Genomic DNA, 27130 nt, shown 5'->3' on the forward strand with positions numbered 1-27130 from the left:
CTCTTAATAATTCTTGTGGTGAAACCACCACCTCTTAATAAAAAGGTCGTGGGTTCAACAAGACTCTTGCTAAGACATATTAATATCCCCACCCTCGGCATAATAAAGCCCCTTGTACCAAAAATAAAATAAAATAAGGTAAAAAAATAATAAAATAGTCTAAAAGATATTAAGGGCATGTTTGGTTACATGAATCCAAAGATTTCAAATATGTAAATTCATAAATTTGATATTTATACTAGTTTGGTTGTGAAAATCTCTGGATTCATGAAATCTAGAGATTCATATTTTTACACTAAAAACGTGAATCTATAGATTTATGGGTATGGGATGAAATCTAGAGATTTCATTGATACTATAAAAGCGCTAAACATTTGCGCATTCACAAAAATCACGTCAACCAAAAAATTTTTTAAGATGAATACACATATTTCATTCCACAATCAAATAGTCAATTTTATAAATTATGACTCCATAGATTTAAAATCTCTAGATATTTGAATCTCCAGACTCGTGTAACCAAACAAACCCTAAGAAAACCGACTTTCCATAATCAACATAAATTAGCTTACCCAGATCTTTGTTGAACCATTTAAAAGAGAGGGCCATAATAGGGTTCCTCTCATGCTAGTTGCTCCTCCAGCTCCTATCTTTATTGGCTTTGCACCATGTTTTTTGGCAGTGTTTTGCTCATTGGATTCTGTTTTCAACTTTTCAAGGCTGATGATGGTACAGATAAGCTTGTTATCCGAACCATGAACATTTTTTTCCCCGGTAAATTATCCTTTTTCGTTTAGTTTGGGGTTGGGGGTAGCATAGAGCCGGAAAATATAATATCGAGCTCTCAAAAGTACTAAACCAAGGAAAGAGCAAGCTGATTCTATCAGATAACCAGCACCAATATACAACCGATGATCACAAGTTACATATATTATAAGACAGAAACTACAGAATAATATACACCGGAGAGATTGAATTTTACAACAATGGAAGCAAGGTACACTTATCAAACTGTAGGCATGAATGTGTCATCATCCAGAAGTGCTTCAAGCCCAGTCAAGTCAACATCTGCATCCCCCATTTCTTCGGAACCATTTTGAAAATTATCATTTGCGCCCTGCATGGAACAGAAAAAGAGCATCATATAACATCCGAACTGAAAACTAGTTCCAAATGGTTGGTCAACCAGCACTCCAAATTTAATTTGAGAATGAGCATCTTCACATCAAATAGTCATATCTTTCTTTTGCAAAGCAGCATTAAAACCATTTAGAAATAACAATTGGTTTGGCACTCATCCTACAAGAATCATATTGCACTCTGTCAACAAAACCCTTTTCCTGTGCAAATTATAAAATTTGTCTTTGTGCACTCTTATGAGATGTTCCATCTCAAGAAGTATAGTCCGCAAAATATTATCATCATACCTTTAGCCCAAAATATTTTAGGGTCAGAGGGTTCAATCCCAGTTCAAAGCCAGCAGTCATTGATCTGTAAAGAAATATGTACCTTGGTCTCCTGGAACTCATTGACAACGGTCAGCAACCTTCGATATTGATCTCTAGCTTCTGGATACTGAACCATGGACTTAACCCTGGCAAGTGCTTTCTGCAGTCTTTCCTCTGTCTGTTTTCTACCTTCCTTCAGGAAATCATAATCATCCTCATTCGACGAGCGACCCTTTGGGGCTTCAGCAATGGCTTCTGATCGGAATCCACGCAATCCACTTCCCTTCCGTCGCCAGCGCAAAATTACTTTCTCCACAATTCCTACAGACCAGATGATCTTTCTGAAGTGTTTCCTCACCTGATGCCCCCTCACATGGGCCTTTTCACCATCAAAAAGAAGTTAAATCCATTAGTTGGACTTCAAGAGCACAAAAGGGTCTATAGGGTTAAAGGCGGCACGAGAAAAAGAAACCAGGGAAGAAAGCTCCATAATCTCCCAAGGAGAACACTAACACTTATAAAACCACAGCATATAACAGCTTTACTTTTCTGAAAACCACACCATGAACCTAAAGATCAAAATTGAAAAGGGAATCAGGACCAGGAACAGGGGCCAAAGAGGAAGAAAAGGACTATTAAGAGTTCATGTTTTCATCACAAGACAAATTAGGGCTACAATAAAATCTAATGGCCCACGATTAACTACTCATATTTCCCTGTTCTTTTAATGATCCAAATAAAATGAAGTGGATTTTAATGATTTTTCTTCATTTTTTTGGGACATGGCTGAGTCTATTGGGGCCAAATTCCACATATGACCATTAAGGTTAGGGCCAATCTCTCAGTGAAATTTGGATCCCAAAAGACCTGCCAGATGGAACATGTTGCCCTCGTTTTGGGCTGGTAAACAGCACTCAAGCTCATGCAACAGTGGATTAAAATATGTAAAGAAAGCAGTTCCACGCAATTATTAAGGTCAAGCCAGGGAAAGAGTTGTAATGCACCTGTAATTTCACAATTCTTTGCCGGATTATCAAAAATTCTTTTCTCCCCTTCCAACCACGGAATTTGTTCTGAATCCGAATTGCAGCAGCATGCACAGGCTCATCAGGTTGCCCTGGCTTATGCGTCTTGACAGTAATTAGTGAGAGTGCACGCTCATTTGACATTCCAAATTTATCATCACCATATTCAGTTAACTGCTTTCTGTGGAAGGACTGAATCCTAAAGACTTGATGAATACGCGCAGCAGCTTGAGTGGCATTACAGACAGCAGTTAGAGAATCTTTCAATGATAGTCCTTCAGGCACATCACCATCAGTCCCTGGAGTAGCAGTCCGTTCTGAAACAGTTTGTACTGCAGTTATCTCTGGACTTCCTGGAACATTACCATTGGTTCCATCCTTTAGATTAAGAGATGAAAGATGACTGGTCAAGGAAGATTCTGCCAGGTAACCAGCAATCCCTTTATGCCCATTTCCAGAAGCCAGGTCCGCAGGTGTTCTACCAGAAGGATGTTTGGGAGTTGGATCTGTTAATGCTCCTGGAGCTGCTCCCAAAGAGACAAGGGCAACAACTGTTCTTTCTCTGAGGTTAAAATTCCAAGCCAGGAAAAACCACCAAAACAAATATTAGAGTGTGGGAACATTAAAAAGTACTTGAAGCAACAACTTGGGGAGAACTCACATTTATCATTTAGATTAAAATTTCAGGTGAGCCGATGATGTCACATGCAATTAATTTCCAAAACCCTTTCAAGCTTCTAACTTAGAAAGCCCATGAGAATAAGACAAGGGGCAACCAGAAGTTCTCAAGCTCTAAATACACCCATAAAGGTGCCATTCAGAGACAACCATTAAAATTTACTGCATCTTTTTGGATTATTAAACCTTAACTTCACTACCAAACCACAACTTTGATTAAGTCCTTTTAAAGGTCGGAAGAAAGTGAGAATAATCATTATAACACAAGCAGTATCCACCATGATGCAGCCTCACCTGAATAAAGCAGTATCAAAAACCCCTAAGGCTAAACTAGCTTTTGAGGCCCAAATCTTGATTTTGGTTATGATGTATGGGATGGTTTCTAAGTGGATATTCAGATTGCATTTGGACTGTTGGACATTGAATCACCCAGTTGGGGCAATTGGGTTGAAGTGTTCTCGAGGATGATAGGGTATTAGTTTTGGAGAGACTTAGAATGATGGGATGGGGTAGGTTCTTGAGATAGAGGATAAAGAGAGAAAAGAATGGGGCGAAACTTGGGGGATCATATCTTCTAAATTTTGGAGGATCTACATAATCATATAGGGATATGATCCCCCAAGTTTCGTTGGACAGCTAAATCGCAAGATATAAAAGTTCCTTTCTTTTCTTTTTTTTTTTTGGGTGGGTGGGCAGCGGGGTTAGGGAGCATATAAAGTTCAAGAAAATATCTATACCTAAAAATTGGATGACTAGAATTGAGTCAAAGTAAAATCTAAGGTCACTAGGGTTGGGATGATGATGTACCTAAAGTGTGGGATAGATCTGACAGTTAGATTAGCATAAACCTGGCCTTGAATTTAGGGTGTCTTGGGAACTCCAAAAATTCAAGAAAAATATTAAAAATGTGATAGGAGAAGGGAATTGATGTAGGCTGCCTATAATATCTGCATGGAGCCTTTAGGATGGAATAATAAGATGGAGAATACAAGTTTAACTGATGTTGAACCAGCCACAGGTGTCTAGGCTTGACTTCACCTTTAGAAGCCTTCTCAACCTTGAATCTTCAATTCCCAATTGACAGATCCAGAATTTACTAACAATAACAAAAGGAATTACTCAAATAAAAGCCTTTCTTATTCAATATTCAATCTAATCTCTCCCCATTGGTGGAAGGGTCTATTTATACAAATTATGGGCTGGAATCCCTAATCTGATTTGAATTCCCATCATGTGAACCCAATTCTAGGGTTGAGGTTTCTAAGAGAATTTCCCTGGAATTTAGGATTCGCCCAAAATCTTCCAGCAAATAATGACAAAAGATTGTCGGAAAGCCTTGGATGCTTTGTGGATCTCTAAGAATTTATGGGAAACCTTAGGGACAAATTAGGACTAATGACAAATCACCCAAGGGATGGTTTTAGATACCAAGAATGATATGGGATGAGACAGGAAATTGGGGTTCCTAAAGAGAACTCATTTTGAGAAGAGGTTTTATGATGGATATGGGTTGAAGGGAAAAATTAGGAGAACTATGGAGGGAAAGCAATTCAAGGATTGAAGATCTTAGGCTACTTCTCTTCTTTCTTTCTTTCTTTTTTCTTTTCTATCCTTTCGATTTGTTTCTTTTCAGTTTTTCTTTTTTTTTTTTCTTTTTTTTTCCTTTTTTTCTTTTTTTTTTTTTTTTCTTTTTTTTTTCCTTTTTTTTTCCTTTTTTTTTTCCTTTTTTTTTCCTTTTTTTTTCCTTTTTTTGTTCTTCTGTCTCCACAAGACAGAGAGAAAGGGAGAAAGGGCCGAAAGGGGTAGGAAGGGGGAGGGAGGGTGTTGTAGAACTAAGAGGGGTGGGGGATACGTCCAGAAGGGTTGTAGGGGTGGGAGGGGGGGCTGGGATGGTCGAGGGGCCCAGGTTGCTTGCTGCCAAGCTGCGGCAGCAAGGGGAGTGGGTGGGAATTCTTGAGCAAAACAGGAGAGGGGCTGAGGTGACTTGCGAGGGGCCTAGGGGAGGTGGGGGTGGGTCAGGGTGTTGCTATAACTACAGGGGAAGGGGAGGAAGGGTGCTGCAATAGTGGCGGAGGGGTTTCCTAGGGCTTGAGATGGGAGGGGAGTGAAGGGAAGGGCTCCGATGGAGATTGGATGAAGGGGAAGGGCTGTGTGCTGGTGGAGATGAGAGAGAGCTGCTGATTTGTTGAAGAGAGACTGCTGCAATTGAATCAAGAAGCTATAAATCCGCCAAGGCCCTCCTAAAGATAACCCCAACCAGTTTCCCACAAGCAATATTCAATCTTTATTCAATGCAGACCAAAGTTTACAATCATAGGCTGGCTTACTTATAACTGTACACCAAAAGAAAGAACTTAACTCAAATTGGGAGACTTTATCCTGACTCAACTAAGACTTAGAGACCAACTTAACTAGGTTTTCCTTTATAAGTTAGGATACGCTTTTGCAATTAATTGGTAACCACTTAAATAAAAAGGATTTTTCTTGAATTAAAAGACAAACATATCTATAAGAGTCCTCTTTAAAGAAAGACTCCTTCCTTAAGTAAATCACAGCCACTAATAAAGACTAATTCCAATAAAAAACAAACTTATAAGAGATAGGAACTCTTCTTGTAAAAAGAATCTTATCTGAACCACTCTTATAACAACTTAACTAATGAAACCAACTTAATCACAACTCAAGTAAGAAATTTAAAATGGACTGGAACTCTACTAATAAAACTAGAATTCTGGAATGAGATTCCAACAGTGAAACAGGGCCTAAATTGCCCAAATTACCCCTGTACTAGGGTTCAGCCAGCTTGCTTGAGTGGGCCATGGGGCCCACTTTAGGTTTCAGCCAGAGGGTCAATCTGTGTCTACATCAACCCAGCCTTATTCTGACCAACTTCTAATACTACAAGGCCCTTATAGTTAGAACTGGACAAGGACTGACTCAAAATTACAAATAACCACAGGTTAAAAAGAAAAAAGCAAAGAAAAAGAAAGAAAAAATTACATGCCTAATATGCCCCTCAAGTGGATAGAATTACAATTCTGCAACTGGTTCTATCAAGTAAACAAAAAACTGAAATAAAACCACAGATAAGCTGCTGGGCAGCAATCCTAGTGAATTCTCTTGGCCATCCACTTAGTCTTGGACTTGCAGGGAATGGATACTACATCATCTTACCTTTCTGGCCAAGAAGAATCGACAAACACAAGCAAAGAGAGGAGAGATTTTGAGAAACTTTTATGAACTTCTACTTAATAGAGCAGCTTTTCAGTATGAACTAGTAATCAGGGTACAAAAGATTTTGCATCTTCAACTATTCAATTAGGGGTGTAAAGTTCAAGCCCAAACTAGTTAGACCCAGTGAAACCATCAGAAAACACAAATTGAATGCTTGGAAAATAGATTTGGAATCAAAAATCCAACATCCATTTATTCCCATAGAAATATTTTGTATACATACGGAAAAGCAAAACCCATATTGGACATAAGAACCCGCGATGAAAAATTGATAAAGTAGGAATCAAACTGGACCAAATCCAGACCATTATCTTACCATTTGGTTTCAACTTGACTCAGGACCAGGTTGAAACCAATTCAGTCTGACCACGACCAGCCAAGCTGACTGACACCTCTATATTCACTAACTAAGGAAATCATCCATTCATTTCCTCAAAACTGAGTCACTCCAAGTGAAGAAGTCATTGATTCAACTTACTGGGTGAATTCAGTATTGCAAATTAACTCCAAGATCAGAATACTATAAAGCAAAGGGTTATTGGAAACTAAAATTTATTCACAGGTTAATGAGCTAACAGTGATAAATAAGATGTGCTATTTGTAGTTGCTCTTTTTAACATCCTATAAATATATGCGATTAGCAGTCAACCAGGGTACTCTTTACCCCCATCAATCTGTAATCTTTTCTCCCCAGTTTTCTTCTCTAGATCTTAATTATTTTTTAATATGTTTCTGATCTAGTAAATACCCCCCAAAATCAACTAACTAGTAGATAAGTAACAGCAATAAAATACAAAGGAACATGTCCAAACCTTCCAAAGAATGCTGCCCAGTGAAGTGCAGTCCATCCATTCACATCACGGAAGTTGATATTAACACCAGAAGCTACAGTTGGTGCTATGGCCCAATCATAACCAAGAGCTGCTGCTAAATGCAGCACACCTTGGCCCTCATCATCTAAGACATTAGGACCTTTACCATCTTCGATTACTTTGAGAAGAAGCCATGCATGCAACTTCTCCTTAAGTAACTTCTGAAGCAGCTGCTCCTTTACATGACCAGGAGAAAAGTCTTCCTCTGTGCTAAGTTTTATTATTTGGATCCAATCATCGTCACCATCCTCATTCATTAAAGAACCAATTTTATTGCTTATATGAGGTTTCTCAGCAACTCCGCTTGAGGTAGAGCTACTTCCACTGGTATGTCCCAAAGATAATAGTTTTCCAAGTCGTACATGCAGAATCATTTCAGTTGTACAGATATTGTAGGCATCCGGAATATCAACATCTTGAATATTCTTCACTCGGTATTCAAATTCTCGCACTTCACTACAAGCCAACCTGTTGGAGCATGTTATGTAAAAAGGCACCCGCTCGGTTGTAAGTGGTGGAGCATAGCAACGGAGAACACCATCAGCTAATACCTCCGCTGGAACCTCCACTTCACCAAACATACATGACCATTTACATTTTATAACATCTTCTTGACCCATCAAAAATGTTCCCATAATCAGAACCTATTTAAGGGAATATATTAGACCATAAACAATTAAAAGCATTGTCAACAAAATCATCCTATCAATTACAGAAAGAAAACATTCTACGCTTAATGGAGATGCTTGCACAGTTAAAAGCCTCTTTAAGTACCTTGGTTTTACAGCCTATGAACGCCCAGCTTGGTGAGAAATCAATAATGCTGAAAAGCTGGTCTTGGGAGAGTGAGGGGCTCAAAAAGTAGGTATCCAAGTGAACTTGAGGGGACATACTGGAATCATCAACTACATTTTCACCTTCAACAGTACCCCAGTAATCCCCAGAACTGGATTGCAGATGAGATCCACCTACCTCTCCAAGTTCTCTGCTCATCCATCGGGTGAAGCTGTCAAGTTTCTTTAAACCCTCTTCAGTATGAGCACTTTTTAAAGATGACCGTGTTGCAGTGCAGGAGTTTCCTTCTACAGCCAGATCATTCTCTGGGTTAGGTTGCAGAGATCCAGGTTCTGCCCCGGAAACTTGCTTTTGAAGATCATTTTGCATAAGATGCCCGTTTTGCAGATTGGTATGAGTAGAGAAAGCCACCTCCAAGGGGTTGGGAAAATTCGTGTAGTGAGTTTTTTGTTCTTGAAATCTAGCACTCAACTCATATGCCAGGTCAGTAGGCATTTTTTGGTCCATGGGCCATTTAGACATGTCAGCACAACTATCTGCAGAGGCAACCTGTTTAAACCAGCATAGTCAGAAAATGAAAATACATAACCGAATCTCAATAAAAATTTTGGTTCTAGTGTAATGTACGATAATGAGAGCCCACAATGAGAAATAATTAAAAATGGCCAAAAATAAGTATGAAAAATCGATAGGAAAATCTTTAAAATATGGAGGCATTTAAACAGTTCCATCACATAGAATTCCTAAGTTACAGAAAAACGGAAATGGCAAACAAGGAACGCAGTGAGCTGCCTTTACAAGAAATAAATTGACTTAAAACAAAAAGGAATTCAAGACCTAAATGACCTCGCCATCCTTAGACTAAATTTGGGCAGAATTACTGAACAGCCGCTGAAATTAGAAACACCGAGAAAAAATTAATTGAAAACAATAATGACCCAAAGTGCTGCTGGGCAGCAGTCCTAGGGGCTTCACCTCGGCTTCTAAAGCAGCAAGTCTAAGAGCCCTAATTAGGGCCTGGATCTGCACCAACTCTCCCCACCTTGAAAAAATTAGCCCTCAAATTTGTTACTGATGTAAGGGTAGTAACATGTGCTTAGCAGCCTTGATCATTCCTAGGCAGAAGTGCAGAACTCTAGCAATGTAGGAACAGTGGAATGAAGTCTTCAATCCTGGGAGTTTTCTTTGCAAAGAACCATGGTTGACAAATTTGGTCACTTCGTATTCATGAACAGCAGCCATTCTTTAGGGGTTTTCACCCATCACAAATCCAATCAGTACAATGGCCTTAATCACATCTATGTGAGCTCTGTTTTAACTTATTCAGCTTTGTCAGCCTTAACCGCTTAAAACTGCACTTTTACTAATTTCTTCTACAGGCTGTGGATCCAGGGTAGTCATTCGAACATCAAATCATTGGATTCAGCTTATTGCGAAGCTTGTTGTGCATCCATCTCAGCCATCCCCTCTTTGAGCTGTTCAAAATTGGTTTAATGGGGCTGATTCATCAATGTTTTGACACCACTTAATGTAGCTTCAATTGAATGAGGGACAAAATCTTCAATGAAATGAGCCCAAAATTATATTTTTGAATAGGCCTGTTTAGGGGTATCTTAGGTATTTCTAATGTTTGGATTTAAATAAAACTTAAAGGGATTTGTATGCAGAACCCTAAGGATGATATGGCATGCAACTTGGCTTAAATCAGGATGCCTAGTTGAAAGTCCTAAATATGGTAGGAGTTTGAATCCTAGTAGGACTCCTATGGTTAATCAGTCAAGAGGACTTGAATGGAGCTGCAACCTAGGGGGGGATGTAGACCTAACAGGGAAGAAGGGTTCCTCCAACTTCAAGCCAATCCTAGTGGTTAGATTGGCACAGATCTGACCTAGAAATTTAGGTATATAAGGGAATTCGAAAGTGTAAAATATATATATATATATATAGAAGAAAAAATATTTGGGGGGGGGGGGGGAGAGGAGGGTGATAAAAGGGGATGTGGTGTAGGCTACCAGATACTTGGATGAGGGAGCCTTGAAGAGCTCTGGAGTGAACAAAATGGTTTCTCAAAGGCTGTCTATTTAGCCATAGCTAGGATCTGGATTGCTATCACCAAGAACCCTAGGATTACTCAACTCTTGAAGCTTCTCTGTCCAAAGTAGACACAAAAAAAATGCTTTAGCACAATCACACAAAATCAACTGTAGAGCCTCCCATTGAGTAGGGGGGGTCTATTTATAAGAAAAAAAAGGAGTTTAGTTTGACTGGAACACTAAACTCAATAATGACTTTTAGTGCTACTCGGCAGCAAGCCTAGGGGCTTCATCTGGGCTTCTAAGGGCAGGTCAACAAGTCTAAAAGCCCTAATTGGGAGCTGGATCTCCATCATCAAGCTTCAATTGTTGCAGTAGAAAACAATTTGCAGGAACAGAAACTAGGTCACTCAAAGGGTGCAGCAGTTGTGATGATGGATGAAAGCAACAGCAGCTTTTGGACCTTCACAGTGGTTGCAGCATCTTCAATACCACAGCACAATTAGGGTTTGAATGCAAAGGGAAGGGACCAGAAAAAATCAAAGAGGAAATTGGTACGGGATGGGCTATCTCAGCCCAGCATCTCTCACCCACAGCTATCTCAGCTATTGAACATGGATTACTCCATAAGCAACGGTAATATGGAATGCAGATTGATTTCTCTAAAGTCTAACCTTCCCTTGCAATGAAAGGGCCTATGCATAGCCTAGCTATAGTTTTACAAGAGATGGAAACTACTAAACTAATAACTAGTGAAGAGCTAAAGAAATGACTGGCTAATCTCTTTAATTATTAATTAAGTTAAGCTCCGGTTCTTCAGACTACTCAGCACCAACCGTGCATGATCAGGTGAAGAAAGCAGCATCTCCGCCACCATATCAGTATCCTTTTCCCCCGGCCCTCCTGTTTACCTCTTAACAGGGGTGAAAACTGCACCATCTCTATGGATGAACTCTCAGCTGATTCAACTCAAGCAAGAACAGCTTGACAACTGACAACTAAATTTTACACTCACTAGAATCAGAAACTAATAGGCTTTATAATCAGCTACATGCATGAATAACTAAAATAGAAACCAAACTGAGCTTCTAAATCTCCATATCCATGCAGTTCTGATCTTGGGCAACAAGATCTCCCAGGAATATTCCCACTAAGACAAATATGGGGCTGTGATACTATTCACATGAGCAGTCTTTTGACCTCTTTCCTTCATGTTTGTCCTCTTGCACCAGTCCAGCTTGACTGGTCAAAATTCTGGAGCAAGGGAATCTTCTAGTTGGACCAGCTGGCTGTTTCGAGCTGGCCTCCAACGCAGGTTTGAAATGGTGCTAGCTGGTTCATTACTTGGCGTGTTCAACTCTGTTGAAGTTCTACATCACGGATACAAAACACTGGTATCCACTATTACAGTGGGACAAGACCATGGAGCAAACCCACTGTACGGGTAACATCCCAGCCCTTCTATATCAAAAACAAGAAACTAATGCTTGCAGTGCTAGCATTTTCCTACAAAGGAAAAGGCGCCATTATATTAGGGTCTCACTCTGTAGCTAAAGCGAGACAACTGCAACTAGTGAACTACAATTTTAAATGGCTAATAGATGAAAAGGTTGTCACGACTCACGATAAAGAAGTCAAATATGTTTCCAACTAACATAAAACTTGTGGTTTAATCAAAGCAACCCACCTCAACTCCCTTCCCCCCCCCAAAAAAAAAAAAGGTAAAGAAAACCCAAAGAGACCCTTACAATTAAAATCTTTTATAAAAATAAAAAAAGAGCTTTTGATGCTACACTTCAGGACAAATGAAAATGAAACCACTGATAAAAGACTTGATGGCTTCATTACCATGTAAAGTTACTAGAGAACTTAATTAAATTCTAAAACTCTGGAAAAAGAATCAAAAAGTACCATGTGAAGTTACTGAAGAACTTAATCGAATTCTAAAAATCTGGAAACAAATCAGAACTTCAATAAATTTCTAATATTATATAATTATGTAGCTGACTCAAAGTCTCAAACTAATTTTAAGCAACTTAGAAGTCTTAATCATGTACTAAAGGACATAATTGCCCTTAACTCGAAATGAACTAGTTATTTTGGTACTTGGACCCTGTACCTTCTTTTGGGCCCATAAAGAGGCCTATTACAACTTAAAAACCATGGGACTAAAGGCCCATAACCAGTATAACCCAGCATTGGTTTACTTAAAGGAAAATAAGGCCCAACTGATGCTGGATTCGCATTACTTTTTTTCCCACCTATAAACAGAGACATCAGTCTTATCATTCCTATTTGTATCTGAAAAGCAATTGAGCCCCTTAGAGTTGAGTAAGCCCTCAGGCCGAGTTCCCTCTTCTCTAAGTATATAACTTAATATTGAAGTAATTTCACTTCCCTTGAATCAAGTCATTTGCATTTGAACTTGGGCTTTATCACAACCCCAACTCCAGTTAAATGCATACACCACTAACTTCTACTCTAACTACACTCATAGAACCAAGGCTAAGTTCAATTATCCCACCATTCTGAATTATATAATCACAGATTGACCGGCAGGATAATCTTCATCTTCCAGTTTCAATTCAACCAACTTCATTAAAAAAAAAAAAAGACGGCTCCTGTATCCAAGACTCTTCCCAGCCATGGGTTGCTGAATGGGCCTTGATACTAGCCCATCTTACCTATTATTATTTGAGTCCTTCAATTCAATCAGACACTCACTTACATCACAGCTCAATGTGTCATAGTTCTCCACCAGTTATGTTCCTAGTTATTTGTTCATGTTTCTACTTCATTAAAAACAGATTTACCCCTCTCTCTCCCCCCCCCCTATTTTTTTCCCACTTGCTGAGGATGTCCACTGAGGATGTCCATTGTGGACATGACCACTTTATCAAGAAGAAATACAAATGTTCAGGAAATATTAATTTTACTATGCCCATTATAGCCTCAATAAATGCTGGTAGAGGAACCTATCAATATTATATAGAATGTTCAGGAAATAATAACTATACTATGCCAGTTATAGCCATAATATATGCTGGTAAAAGGAGCTTATTATTGACATATTAATGAAGCCTGAAGGAACGACTGCGTACCTGCCATTTCTCATGGCCCTGAGGTTGACCTCCTATTTCTTGCTTACACTCATTTCTGAAAAGCTGGCCTAGTATAACATTTTCTTGTTTAGAGACAGTTCCCGTCATGGCAGACTGTGCTGAAGAAACACATACTTGGGCAGGGACGGTTGGAAATTCCATTGTACAATGTTCCAGTACGTCTTCCCAGGATGTGATGTCAAGCTGTTTGGAGGGCTCAAGTGTCAAACCAAACTCAGCATCATTACTATCTCTTAACTGGGAATGTGAGGCAAAATCTAGCCCAGCAATGTCTTGTTGCTTCCCTTGATAATCATCTGGCAAAAACATCCAACTAATTATCATGCTAATACATCATTCCCCATACACCCAAAACATACACCAATATGCAGAAAGAAATTAAGTAGAGTCCATTACTTGGAAATGGAACTTGAAAATAACCGTCCAAAAGCCCAGCATCCATCTTGTTCAGCACAGGCACATCCTCCGATTTTTGCGACTGAAAATAAGAGTGGTATCCAGAACTAGCTTGGTGGTTATCTGCTTCGTAAAATGGCACTTGTTAAAAAAACATGGTCTAATGCTGAATATATGAACAACTAATCTAAAATTGATAAAAATCATTAATCATCCTCCTACCAAACTCTCAAAGAGATTTCCCAACACCCTCAACCAAACAAGAAGAGTACGAAGAAATAAATATACCAGATTCAGCATCTTCACATTCTGAAGTCTGGTTGCTGTTAAGGCTTGTCGAATCTGTAGTTTGTGAAGGCACTTGAGAATGATTAGAGAGAAAATGAGAAGATGCAGGGCTGCTCATCTGGGAGCTTGGTACAACTTCGTCAGCCTCTCTGATCCGGCCAAAGGTTGACTTAGTTCCCTGAAGAGCACATCTTCTACAATCAAAATAACAGACATGCAGATTCTCCAATAAAAGTAATTAATAAAACAAAACTGAATATAAATATTTTATAACCATAACACTCAATGCCTGATTTCCATGCCTCTGATCTTAAACACGGTTAATGTATCTTCAAATCAATGTAGCAGTGCCAATCATGTTGCCGAAATTGATTAGCATGCATAGTAGTCACAATGTATTCACAATTAGAAGGATGGCCAGCAAGGTAATTAGGTGGATCTATGTACTAAAATCAAGGGTCAGTGTAGAGAACCGAAAGGTCAGGAATAAGGGGCTGATGCATCAGTCTGCTGACTTGCCTCATGATGGACGAGCATAAGACTGTTCTGCAGAGGGAAATTGATCTCAACTGAGCACCTGGGAGCGTAAGTAAACACACTTCACATCAGACCACCTAAAAAATTATTGACCCGGACCTCATTCTCCCTCATCTTAAAGCTAAAAGGAATCAACAGAACAGATGGGCTGGAATCAGAAGTCAAGTTCCAGTGACAAGCTATGAAAATCCAGCTTGCACCGAGTGGAGCAATGAATGCTCTTGTGCAGTCGATAAATTTGCCCTGCATTTCCAACTCGGGAACAAATCTCCTTCACAACTTTCCACATTTTTCAGTGCGATCTAGGATAAGGTAAGCCACAGGCAACAATTTGCTGTATAGATTTGATCAGGAAGGCTATGATAAGAATAAGGACACCATCGGAGAGCCACTTCTCCAAGGGGGCACAACAAAAATCAAGTGAGGCCACCAGTAGCAACCGAAATATAACACAAGCAGGATCATGATAGATAATCCCATCTAGTCTGATGGACGAAGTAGGAAATGTGGAAACTCACCACGAGGAATACTACTTCATCCTTCAGTTGGTGCAGCAGGTGGACAAACTAGTTTCAGGTTGAAGAAGGATTTAGATCTAAGAAAGGGACTTGTGGAGATCGAACAATCAATATATTATTGAAAGAGGGATCCAAATCTAGCTAAAGTTTATTCAAAACTCACAAACCTGAAAATTTTGATCTGCTCCAAAACCTAAAAAATTGATCTCAAAACCTTGACAATACTTTTTATGAATGGATCCCTCAAATCATTATTTGAGAAGATCTCAGAGCCTATAAGTAGATAAAAGACCCCTAGTAGTCTAGGCACGCTTTCACAAGAGTAGAAGGGTGTGGGAGGTCAAAGATGAGAAAAAGAAGAAGGTGAGAGACTGAAAGTGAAACTGAGGGGGGGTTAGAGTGGTGGTGGTGGTGGCAGTCAGGCTATAGATTTTAGGCAACAATCCAAAGAATGGTCCCTACTCTCATGATCTAATGATAAAAGAGCTTTGAGGGGAAAAGGACTTGTATTAAGCACAGCCATTTTCTAGTTCCAACAACAAAAAGAGACACCCAAACAATACAAAACTGCAACTATAACCCAAATACAAACAAGCTCACATTACATCAAATACAAATACTTATATTACTATAGTATCTTACTATTATTATAATAACTAGAAATTCATTCATCATCTTCATTATTATGGAATATTTATTAACATCCCCATGTAGATGCTTATCTAAATCTTTCTTTTTTCATGTGGATGATTCATGATGCAGTATCTCTTGACCAGTTGGACCAGCATGCTAGGCTTTGGAGGCCCAAACTGTTGAAGAACCGATCAAATAATTTTTGGTTTAACAAGCTTTGGTACCAATTAGTTCTAAACTACTTATTATTTCCATATTTTATTTGTTTGGTCGACTACATAAGAACATGTTAGAGTTGCACTTTGATTTCATTTTTAGGCCACCAAGACACATGTTATTTCTTTCCCTCAAGTACATGAATGTAACCCAGCAATTGATCAAGATAATTGGAAAGAAGCTTGAGCTCAATTCGCAATTGATGAAAGATAATTGGAAAGAAGCTTGAGTTCAATTCGAGTGCATGATTGTGCTTCTCTTTTCCCCTTCCCCTGCATTTTGCCCTCCCTCCCTACAGGCCTGCACCAGTTCATATAGCACATTTTTCATCAGTAGATCAAGCTCTCTTGGATCATCAGCATGTCAAATTCCATAGGCATTCTTAACCATATAGCTCAGCACCTAGCGAAGCTTTATGCTTTTTCAGAGGTCAAATTAGTAGTAGAGGGCATTAGGTAGATAGGACAACTGGATTTGCCATCTGGCAAAGTTTAAAGCACAGTCCGATCTAATAACCGCCATGTAGAAAATTTTCTTCAGCCATCTAAATCTTTGACACAAGACATTTTTTTTTTCTTTTTTTTTCTTTTTTAGGGGGGGTGAATAAATGAATTCATCAACCAAATGGTAGAAAAGGGGAAGGAAAAATACAGAGCCAAAGACAGGTTCGATAAAACAAGTGCTGAACACCAGCACAAGTGACACGTAGCCATACAATCAAACCAGAAAATACAACATTAGCACAACACTATACCAAAATAGACCAAAAGGGCGGCAGACCCAGCTAGACCAATGCAGTTTCCCATTTGATCGATGACACAGGAAGCCTTCATCGCAACAATGCGCAGGATATGCAGCAAGACTGACATAGCACCATAGATGCTAGGGTTGGTAGCAGTCTAGCATCACAGGAGTGAGATGAAGAACGATAGAAAAGGGGAGAGGGAGAGAGAAGGAGAAAAAGGAGATGAATCAGGATCGGAGTCCCAACATAATTCGGATAGATCAACAACGATGGCCCTCATAACTTTCCCCCGACGACAGAGAGGGCATCAAGGACTAGAACCCTTGATTTGAAGCTGAACCCTGAAACAGAAAGGGAGAGGGAGAGGGAGAGGGGGAGAAAGGGAGGAAAGAGACAAAAACAATACAATGAAGAGAGGGAGAGAGAAGGAGAAACAAGGGGAGGAGATGAATCCAGATCTGAGTTAGAACCTAATTCAGAGATATCAACAACGACGGCCCTAATGGCTATCCCCCAATGCCAGAGAGACCATCAAGGACTGGAACCTTTGACGATCTAAGGCCAAAACCTGACAGGCCTCATTTTTTTCCTTTTATTTTATACGAAGAAAGGGGACAGAGAGGGGGAGGAGATGAGAACCAGAGAGAGAGAGAAGAGAAAGAAGAGGAGGATGAAGAAACGACACAGAGGAGAAAGAGATGGAGGACTGCCAACATCTCTCTAGCCTCCAGAATCGCCCTCAGTTTCCGATGCTGCTTCTGCTTGCAAGAGATTCGAGATTTTCGAAGAACAATAAAAAGGGAAGGCCTCTTTTCTTGTTCACGTTTTGACTAGAGGACAACTCCCAGACAACTTGATTGTAAGTTGTAAGACATCATTCTTTCTTTAGCAGAAGCTTCAAAGACTCCAGACAACATGAACAGCTCATCTTCTTCCGAAACCCTAATTTCAGAATATGAAGCAACAAAGGAGCTAAAAAACCAGGATATACCCTACTGCTACCAATACCAGAGCTAATCACCAAAGGCATTGTTGATACATATCAGAAGCACATTGGTCCTACAGCCACCATAATCAAACATTTTAAATTTCATTACAACAGAAGAGGAGAGCATCTCATTCATCCAGAAACAAAAAAGTGTAGACTATCTCTGACTCAAATGAGAGAAGAACCCGTATGACCTTATTAAGTAGTTAAAGAAAAATAACATGACCATTAAGAAAAGTTCCAACCTTAACTTCTCGGTAGTGAACCAGAACAATATGCATGAAGTCCCTGCAAAAGTCAAACACTAAGTAAGAAATTTAAAAAGGATATGAGACAACCAAAAATCTTTCACCTAACAGAAAGAAATCAAGAAACAGCTGCATGTAGTTTGTTGTGTTTAGTACATTCCAGATATTTACATTCAGCATTCTTCCTGCCTCAACCACTAAAAAAATATCACCATACTTCAGGTTATACTAATATAATAGTAATTGCGTGAGCAAAGAGTTAAAGTAGCAAAAGTAACTAGATCTAGCGAAGTTGATGAAATATTGTAATTTGATGAAGAATTTGTTCAGTACTTTCCTATGAACAAATTCAACGAACTCAAAATTACATGACCAATACAAACAAAAAAATTTAATTTTGCAAATTATTCATCAATTTGTGGGGTCCACAATTCATTCTAGGGTGGGGAAAAGCCCCATAATGCAAAATAGTCTACAATTGTGGTCCATGGATCATACCTTTATCCCATGAACAACTTATTATATCTACACAACAGCCTAAAGAAAGTTCACTTACAATCTGCATGCATGAGAATCTAATGAAAACACAGAATCTAATTTATATCCTAAGAAAAAATATTTTAGATACACTAGAAAACTAGGATGCTATTTATTTTACTTGAGCATTTGACGTAGAAAGGGAAAACATAATGATATGCAATAGAAGAATAGCAGCATGAAGTTTAAAGTAAATAATGTAACATCATTCTTGACCTTCCTTCCGTCCCCTCAACCGCACACCCTCCCTTACAAAAAGATAAAAATTTATCAACCTTGATGGGTGAAGCATGAAACTGATGAATCATACTTTGAAAATCATAGGCCATTCTAATTGAAAGTTGAAACCCAATCAAGACGAGAAACTACTTTTACAAAGAACCAATTTGGTTTTATGCTAGGAAGATCTACAAGAAAAGTATCCACTTGCTTAACAAACTCATAGAAAGGTATACAGAGTGCAAAAATGATCTACATCTGGTCTTTCTTGACTTAGGGGGAAAAAACTATGATAGAGTTCCTAGAGAGTTAATTTGGCAACTACAGAAGAGAGATGTTTCAAGTAAACATGTGGACATAGTCAAATATATGTATAATGGCTCAATGGCAAATGTAAGAACAGTTAAGGGCCAAAGTAGTGAATTCATGAAGTGGCATAAGGGAAAATTTCATAGGACTATCATATGACCAGCTATTATGTTGCTGAGAGGGAGAATAGTTTGGTGTGTCGCCTCAAGAAGTCACCATATGGGCTGATATAGTCACCACGTGCATGGTTTGACCGACTTACTTCAGTTGTGACAGATTTTGGTCTGATTTGGTGCTAGAGCTATCACTCAGTGTTTTTCCATCAATCTAATTCAGGCAGGATATTCCAGGTTTTGTATGTGGACAACATTATTATTGCAAGAGATGATTTAGTTGGTACTGATGCATTAAAGACCTATTTGCAGAAACAAAATCTTGCGAAGGCTCAAGCATTTGTTGGGGATACAAGTGGCTCACTCCAAGAAAAGGATTTTTTTTAATCCCAAAGTAAACTTGTGATTGATTTACTATCTGAAACAAGGATGATTTTTCGAAGACTTTGGGTACCCCAGTGGAGTCAAATATTAAACTTATGCCTTGAAGATGGAGAACCTCTTGATGACTCAGAGATTACCAAAGGTTGGTTAGAAAACTGAACTATTTAGTTGCGACATGACCTAATATTGCCTTTTCAATTAGTGTGGTGAGTCAGTTTCTATCTAGTCCTCAGACCACTCATCAGGATGCAATTATGCACATATTGAGGTATCTTAAGAGATCTTGGACGTGGGCTCCTCTGGATAGATTATGGTCACGAGAGTCGAGGGATTTTCTGATGCAGATTTTGTTGGTTCTCCAATTAATAGGAGATCTGCCATAGGCTCTTGTACCTTGGTTGGAGGGAACCTTGGGTCTTAGTAGAGTAAGAAGCAGAAGGTGGTTGCTCGACCCAGTACAGAGTCAAGAGTACTGAGCCTCAGCACTTGTCACTTGTGAGCTGATGTGGATTAAGCAGCTTTTGGGGTGCTTCACTTTGATCATGAGTCATCTATGTCTCTGTGATGTGATCATCAGGCTACTATCCACATGGCACTGAATCTTGTTCTTTACAAGCATACAAAGCAAACTGAAGTAGACTGTCACTTTATCTGTGAAAAGCTGCAACAAGGACAACTTTCCCCTAGTCATGTTCAAACCGGAGAACAAATGGCTGGTTTACTTACCAAGTATTTAGGGGCTGAGATATTGAACTATATTTGTAACAAGCTGGGGATGTTTAATGATTATTCTCCAGCTTTAAGGTGGAGTGCTAGAAGGCGGCAAGGGCAAAAGAGGGGGAAAAATGTCTTCTCGAGAATTAGCACTGGCACTAAATCTTCAGAAGATCGGGAGCAATTTGATTCCATAAGGACTCCTTATAGTAGTTGTTTCCTTTTTGATTTATTTCGTTTTCTCTAAAAATAAAGATCTTGTTTATGAGGTTTCTCACTTCAACAGTGAAGCCTCCACATTTTCCTCTCTAATTCTGTTCTACTTCTCATTCTCGAGCTATCCTGTCTTCTATTCTTTGGCTATTAACAGAAACACAATAGAACGAGAATTCATAATATCCACCTTTATTAAATGAATTATACACTTGAAAGTAGATTTCGTAATCAATATGAAACAAATCTTAAACCAAAACCAACATAAGAAAGCCTCCTAACATCTTTAGTTGGCTACATGAAATCCTATTCCAGAATTTCACTCTATCTAGAGTAGAACAACACCCAATCAAACCATAAGTTCTCATTGTTATCATACTAATGCAAGTTCCGTTTCTCCCTTCCCTGATCCTTGTCGAGATATGGCCTTCAATACATGAGACCAAATCTCGGTCAATTTTCCATAATGCTGTCAACTCCTGGCACTAGTCAAATATACTATTCTCGGTTCCTGAAGTTTGTCATAGACAAACAAAAAAAGCATGCAATAAAATGTCAAACTTTTACAATAGCAAAGAATCAAGGAGCATATGTGCATGTTAATGCTACTTATAAGAAATTAAAATGAATAACTATCCCCATACTCACTCTTCAAGCATCCAATAACTGCGTCTTTGAAAATTTTCGTTCTCTTCTCCATGGGCATAGTAGCAGTGCAACACATCAACACTTCCAGCCTAAAGTTGTTCAAAGACAATTAGTGCAGGAAACTTTCATGACACAAGAAAGATTTCAATGTCGAGAATTTTCTAATTGAAAATAATGTCTTATATAGAGTAAGTCCTTTCAAATGGCAAAAGATTTGGTCTACAATGGCCAATTTGGGTGCTAATTTGGTCTACAAGGGCCAATTTGGGTGTTTGAAGTATCCTATGGCATTGTTACCCAGGTTGAGTTGGTTCAACATAAGATCACCACTGCAACCTAGTGGTTGTGACTCTGAGTTAGCAAACAGCATCTCAATGCGGTGGGGGTAAATTTGCATACAGTACGACCCTCCCACTCCCTGAAGTGGCAGAAGCCTCGTGAACCAGGTATGCCCCTATATCATTCTTGCAAAATTTCATTTCCAAACATATGTCATGAGATAAAACCATTCCCTCTTAAGTCCTACCTTTAACCTCTCATGAGCTTCCTTTACAGTCTTTCCATCTTTCTTCTTCCGCCAGTTATGGCCATCCTTCCGGAAGTATCTCAATACCTTCCGATCAAAAAGAAAAAGTGAGCCACCTGCAAGAAAACCCATGTCAGCTAAAGAGAAATAAAGCTATTCAGGACAAAAGAATTCCCAAATTAAAAGAAGATAATCTGATGCTCAAACAAGCCAGTACAAACTTAGAATTTCTTCAGGAAAACAATCTTATAACAATCTCATTTTCAGGTCCAACTAGTGTGACTTTGCCCATGTCCATCTATTTTAGGGATTTTCCAGACCCCCAAAATTTATGATTTTTTCTAGTTTCCTCGTTTGTTTAATGCTTTTGCCCTTTCATAAGTTGACCTACCCACAAAAGGTTGCCTTTGGTGTTTCCTTAAGATTGTCACACATTTCTACTGATATATCATGTATGCTCTTCTTCCTTACCGAATCTAGAGCTTCTACTGCCTTCAGGATTCTTCAATCTAGAATGACATCGAACCCACTGCACTTCTGACTGTGTTAGTCACCCAAAAGATCTTGGTACAACTCAAAGGGGAAGAGAAAACGATCATAAGCGAACACCAAGACCTATTTTAGTATATTAGACTAACAGAAAATTTAGTGATGAAGATACCTGAATTTTGAAATGTCGCCAAGATTTCTTAAAGTTTTCGATCCATGCTTACATATCCTCAATTAATGTATAATTTCTTAAGAAAGAGCAAAATAATTTATCAATGTAAGTTTTCAAAATATGCTTATATATCCTCAATTAATGCACTTTTTCTGCACAAAGTTGCTGTGCATGTAGCAAGTAATTAATCAAGGTGTCACCATCTAAGGAGCTAACAAGGTTTGAGCCATATATTCTTTGTCTGCATAGAGTTGAACCACGCTAGTTGCTTTTTACCAGGGAAATGACTACTCTTCCAAACAAGTCAATGAACACTAAGCAGCTTTTATCTACCCAAAAACATTATCCAGACCACAAGTTCAAATCTCTTTTTACTTATGTATTTTCTTGAAAAAACTGTGATGACAGATCATACTAATAGGCTTATTTGGAGGCTCTGGTGCAATCCGAAAATTGTGGTAGTTTCGAAGAATTTCGCAAATTTCAGCAGGCCGCAACCATCGATTTTGTGCTTCCTTCACTATCTGCTCAATATCTGGAAATGCAACAGGAGCCAACCATAACAAAGTTAATAAGAACATCTTAAAAAATAAATTAAAAGCGTAATACAGAAATTCTATGTGCTAACCCACTCTGCAACTATTTCCTGAGTATGATTATACTTGCTGTGTACATGCCTTTACTTTTTTCAAAAAGTAAAAAGGACAACAAAATAAAGAATAGAAGGAAAAAAAAAGTAAAAGAAGGAAAATTACAAATACAAACAGCAACATTTCTCTTTTCCAACAGAGAGTCCTCCTCAAAAGACTAACTTGGCCTCAGAAAATGGTTCAATAACTCATGAGATCACACAAGATATCTTGCTTTTGCAGCAAGTGAGATAAGACGTGTAGCAAGAAGTAAAACTTGGAACATCTCAGTCATATCTAGATAATATCTTGGCAACCTTGGTCATATCTTGGATATATCAGGCAAATCTCAGAGAGATATCTCCAACATCTAGGATATCCCTGCGAGATCTCAATTTTCCTTGGAACTTTTATTGTAATTTTAATGTTTCATTCAAGTGAACTTTGTAATTTGAACATTGGTGACAAACATTTGTAATGTATAATATATTATAGTTTTTGAGTTTTAAAAGTGAATGTAAACACAAATATTAAGTATACGATGTATAAAATACGTTTTATAAGTGTGATTTCTTCAGCACAAGGGTTTCAAACATGGGGTCAAAAGGAAAATCACATATACAGTTGTTTTTTCATCGATCTAAGGCCATCATTATGTTTAGAAGCCCTAAAATAGGCTGGACAGCAGGTCCTAACCCTGAAAGACCCTTATAAGTCACCAAGGCCATCAAGTTGGGAGGAAAAAATTCCCTAACTCACTGAGATCACGCGAGATCTCAGTTTGTTGGCCCAGCAAGATGGCCAGGGAGAGCGAGTTCTTGAACCATGCCTCAAATTCCACCAGGTTTCTCACCAAATCTATTTCAAAGTCTTGATGTTTGACATCCTCAAGAGAAATACCTAATAACAATTAACAAAATCCACTGCCAAAACGATACCTGTTTTTCTTTCTTTTCTTTTTTAATGAAAAAGAGTGAACCTAGAGGCTAACAACCAAAGGAACATGTGTATAAAGACAAATAAAAGGATAAAGAACCATTGACTGCTTGCCTTCTTGCACCACATGCTTGAAAACCATTTATAATACCTCCTTATGTAGTAGTTACAGTTTATGATAGACCCTAAAATTTCCTTTGCTCCAAATGATTGAAAGAGAGATCGAATCATAATAGTTACTACAAAAAAATGGCAGGCAAGATATCTCACATCTTAAACTTTGACTCCTCAAAACAAAACAACTTTGGATAAAATAAACCTTCTTACATGATCACAATAACAAGAATTCAAGTCAAAGGAATCAAAGCAAGCACAGTGTATGTTACATTTAGCAAGGTCTCCAAGGAAGTCCCTGGTATTCATCAAGAGGAGAACTTTCTAACAAACAAGGCTGATTACAGAGGTTGCTTAGGAACAGATAAGTAGCAAAGTACTCAGAGACTGAGATATATTCAAGAACAAGGGACTGTTTTTGTTTGATGTTTGTATTCCTCTATATTTTGAGTAGAGACAGTATGTTTCAGTTTTAGCCAAGAATAAGGGACAGATTTTGTTTATGTTTGTTTTCCTCTTAATTTTGAGTTGAGACAGTATACTTCACTTTTGTAAGTTTTGTGCCCAAGTTACTGCCTTAGTGCTGTTTCTGATCTCCTCAATTATTACTTGGAACATTTTTATGTTGTTCCAAGATCGATATAGTTCTATGTTCTGTTCTAATCACCCTACTTATTTCTTTGGTTTTCCAAACATAAGAAATTTTTAGTTTGGATTTTCATGAACCATTCTTTTTGGAAGTCCATAGCCATATTTCCCCTTGATTTTGGTGTCACTGGAAAAGTTATTCCATTACCTGTTGAAACAAAACCAAGATTATAAAACTAGATTGATTTGTGAAAGCCAACATCACAATAATAACAGGTTTTGGATGATTCAACTTCAGTTCTACCATAAGCATGCTAAGATTCTTGCATCTCAGGGATTATCTAATTCCAGTGGTTAACAAATTTCTCAGCAATGACTTTTGGTAAAAAAAAATAGGGCAAATATTTAATTTCACTAAGGACTGCAATCAGTGAATTCTTTGAGGAACAATTGAGTTATGGAGAAAGTTTCAAGGCATCACATCTGTCATGATTGATCTAAAATGCTTTCATTTGTATGAACATTAGCAACTTTATATAACTCCCATCATTTTCTTTATCATATTATTGCACCTTTTTCCCTATCAGTCTTAAACATTTGTGCCTAGACTGGCTGCGCGGAACTATCTGCATATATAAGTTTAAGAAGATGACACAACTGACCCTCATTGAGAAAAATGTCTGGAAACTTGCTGGCGCATGCATGCTGGTCTCTTACCATACACAAGCAGTTTGACAATTGAGTTAGAGTTACTCATAGCAATAAATGATAAATTCATCAATGACTCCAAGTGCCTTCACACCTTCAACAACAGGAGGATGTCGGGAAGAATTCTAGCATAAAGGCGCTAAAGGTTGGTTATGGCTAGAACGATTGATTATGCGATGCTATGCTTATCTTTCCTCAACACTTCTCATAAGATCACTTTGGGTCTAGCATGGCTCTTGCAGATCCTTCACTATGATTCAAATTACTCCTCCATACTTGAGCATCCAAATGCCTCTGTTGAACATGGTCATGCCACCTTGAACGGGTTCTCATAACTCATCATATATCAGCGCTACTCTCAAACCATCTCTAATATGAACATTCTTTGCTTTTAATTTTCCTAGTTTTGCCAGTCATTTATCTCATCTGCACTCCACTAACTTCATGATATGATGCTTCTAACCACCTGGAATTCCATACCATACATCATAGCCGGTCATATTACTACTTATAAAAGTTTCCTGCTAAGTCTTAATGGAATAAGCTGATCACACATTACTCCGAGGGCAACTCTCCATTTTATCCATCCTAATGTAATTATCTATGAAACATCATCCTCTATATCACTATCTTTACCTATGATCAATCATTTTGTGGTGTCACCCTCTAATTAATTTTCACCACTTCATTGTCTGCCCTAGCGTAACCAAACCTAGACAGCATATATTATGTCTCTGTTCTATTTATCCTACAACCTTTTGATTAAAAAGTTAACCTCCATAACTCCAACACCGTTAATTCCCTACTATTTTCTCGTCCACCAAAACAATATCATCAGCTAAAAGTATACACTAAGGAACCTCATCTTCTTTGGCCAACCTAAATTGATTCTCTGTGATAGTAATCAATAACTGTCCATAACAAGTTACGTCAAAATATTTCATGTCCCTAACAGTAATTTCTTGATAGAACTCCCTAAAATGGCATACATAAGTGACCTTAATGCTCATTTAATTACAGCGACCAAGCTCACTTTGAAGTTTGATGTTAATCCATTCCTCCGACCACTGATACACGACCATTGGCATCTAACAGAAAAAAAAAATCCCACACGCACTTTTTTCTCTCTTCCAATTTGTTTTCAACTTCAACATAACGTCAAAACTGTAATCATACAATTCAAAAACTTCCACTCGTTTATGTAGTTTAGTTATTTCAGTTCATACTAGTGTATGTTAGGATGTTGCATGTCGCATCCTATCAAGAATCCTTCATGCTCGCTTTCCCTCACTACATAGTTGCTTTCGTGACGTACCAGTCTCATGCTTTGTAAAGATTGCTTCCAAGAAGTGTTAGTAAATGCTTTATCAGAAACAAAAATCCGTAACTAAGCATTACCCACTGCATTTCCTTTTGCTTACAGCCTATACGATACAGGGCCGGATGATCTGAACTACTACACACATCCAATCCGCCGCTATCGAAGATATTAAACTGTGAAGTAACAGTAAAAACAAATCTAATAGAAACAAAATATTAAATTACTAACGGCAAAACCTGGATAATTAGCTTCCGATACTGACCTAACTGATTACCCAAACCGTAACGCCTGCTCTCCGCCATGAACGCTTCGAAGCTCTCGAACTGGATCTCAACTCTCTGGTAAAATCCTCGTCAGAAATGAATCAATAGATAAATTCTCCTCGTATATCGAATCACGAAACATGGACGACCATTGATTACATTCAACGAAAACCTGATAGCACTGAAACAGAGTCAAAGACCTAGAATCCATTTGTCTCACTCAAATAGATCTCGGTGAACTAACAGAAGTAGGAACTTACAGAGGAAAGTATGAAGAGCCGCCCTTGTAGAATTCACCTTCACACAGAAAAACAATTGATATATCATTAACCGGTCTTTTCTGATGACATTTAGTATATCACACTGTCTTCTAGACGCGAAATAGAGTAGCTTTTGTACCAGAAGAAGAAAAAGGAAAAAGGATGGGGTAAATAAATCAAAGTCACTGAAGCTGCATGTGTCGGAACTGAA

At 38.4% G+C, this 27130-nt stretch overlaps 1 protein-coding gene across 2 annotated transcripts; it reads right to left on the bottom strand.

Annotated features, from left to right (window-relative positions):
* Positions 1 to 854: 854 nt before the first annotated feature.
* On the bottom strand, positions 855 to 27130 carry LOC149009109 (calmodulin-binding transcription activator 3-like). Of its 2 annotated transcripts, none has more exons than XM_089163829.1 (14): positions 26920 to 27130; positions 26659 to 26831; positions 22516 to 22635; positions 21440 to 21555; positions 20914 to 21002; positions 17774 to 17816; positions 13892 to 14069; positions 13604 to 13726; positions 13187 to 13503; positions 8032 to 8601; positions 7198 to 7901; positions 2453 to 3035; positions 1510 to 1827; positions 855 to 1117 (listed from the first exon to the last, which is right to left on the bottom strand). In XM_089163829.1, the coding sequence occupies exons 2-14, from the start codon at positions 26696 to 26698 to the stop codon at positions 1007 to 1009; spliced, it is 3312 nt and encodes a 1103-aa protein (XP_089019955.1). In that variant the 5' UTR covers positions 26699 to 26831; positions 26920 to 27130; the 3' UTR covers positions 855 to 1006. The 2 variants fall into 2 exon arrangements, with proteins under 2 accessions (XP_089019955.1, XP_089019956.1); XM_089163830.1 differs by having other exon boundaries at positions 26659 to 26840.

The sequence above is a fragment of the Hakea prostrata genome, chromosome 7 (genome assembly GCF_041222555.1).
Source record: "Hakea prostrata isolate BN-2017 chromosome 7, UWA_Hpros_2, whole genome shotgun sequence".
Classification (NCBI taxonomy): domain Eukaryota; kingdom Viridiplantae; phylum Streptophyta; class Magnoliopsida; order Proteales; family Proteaceae; genus Hakea; species Hakea prostrata.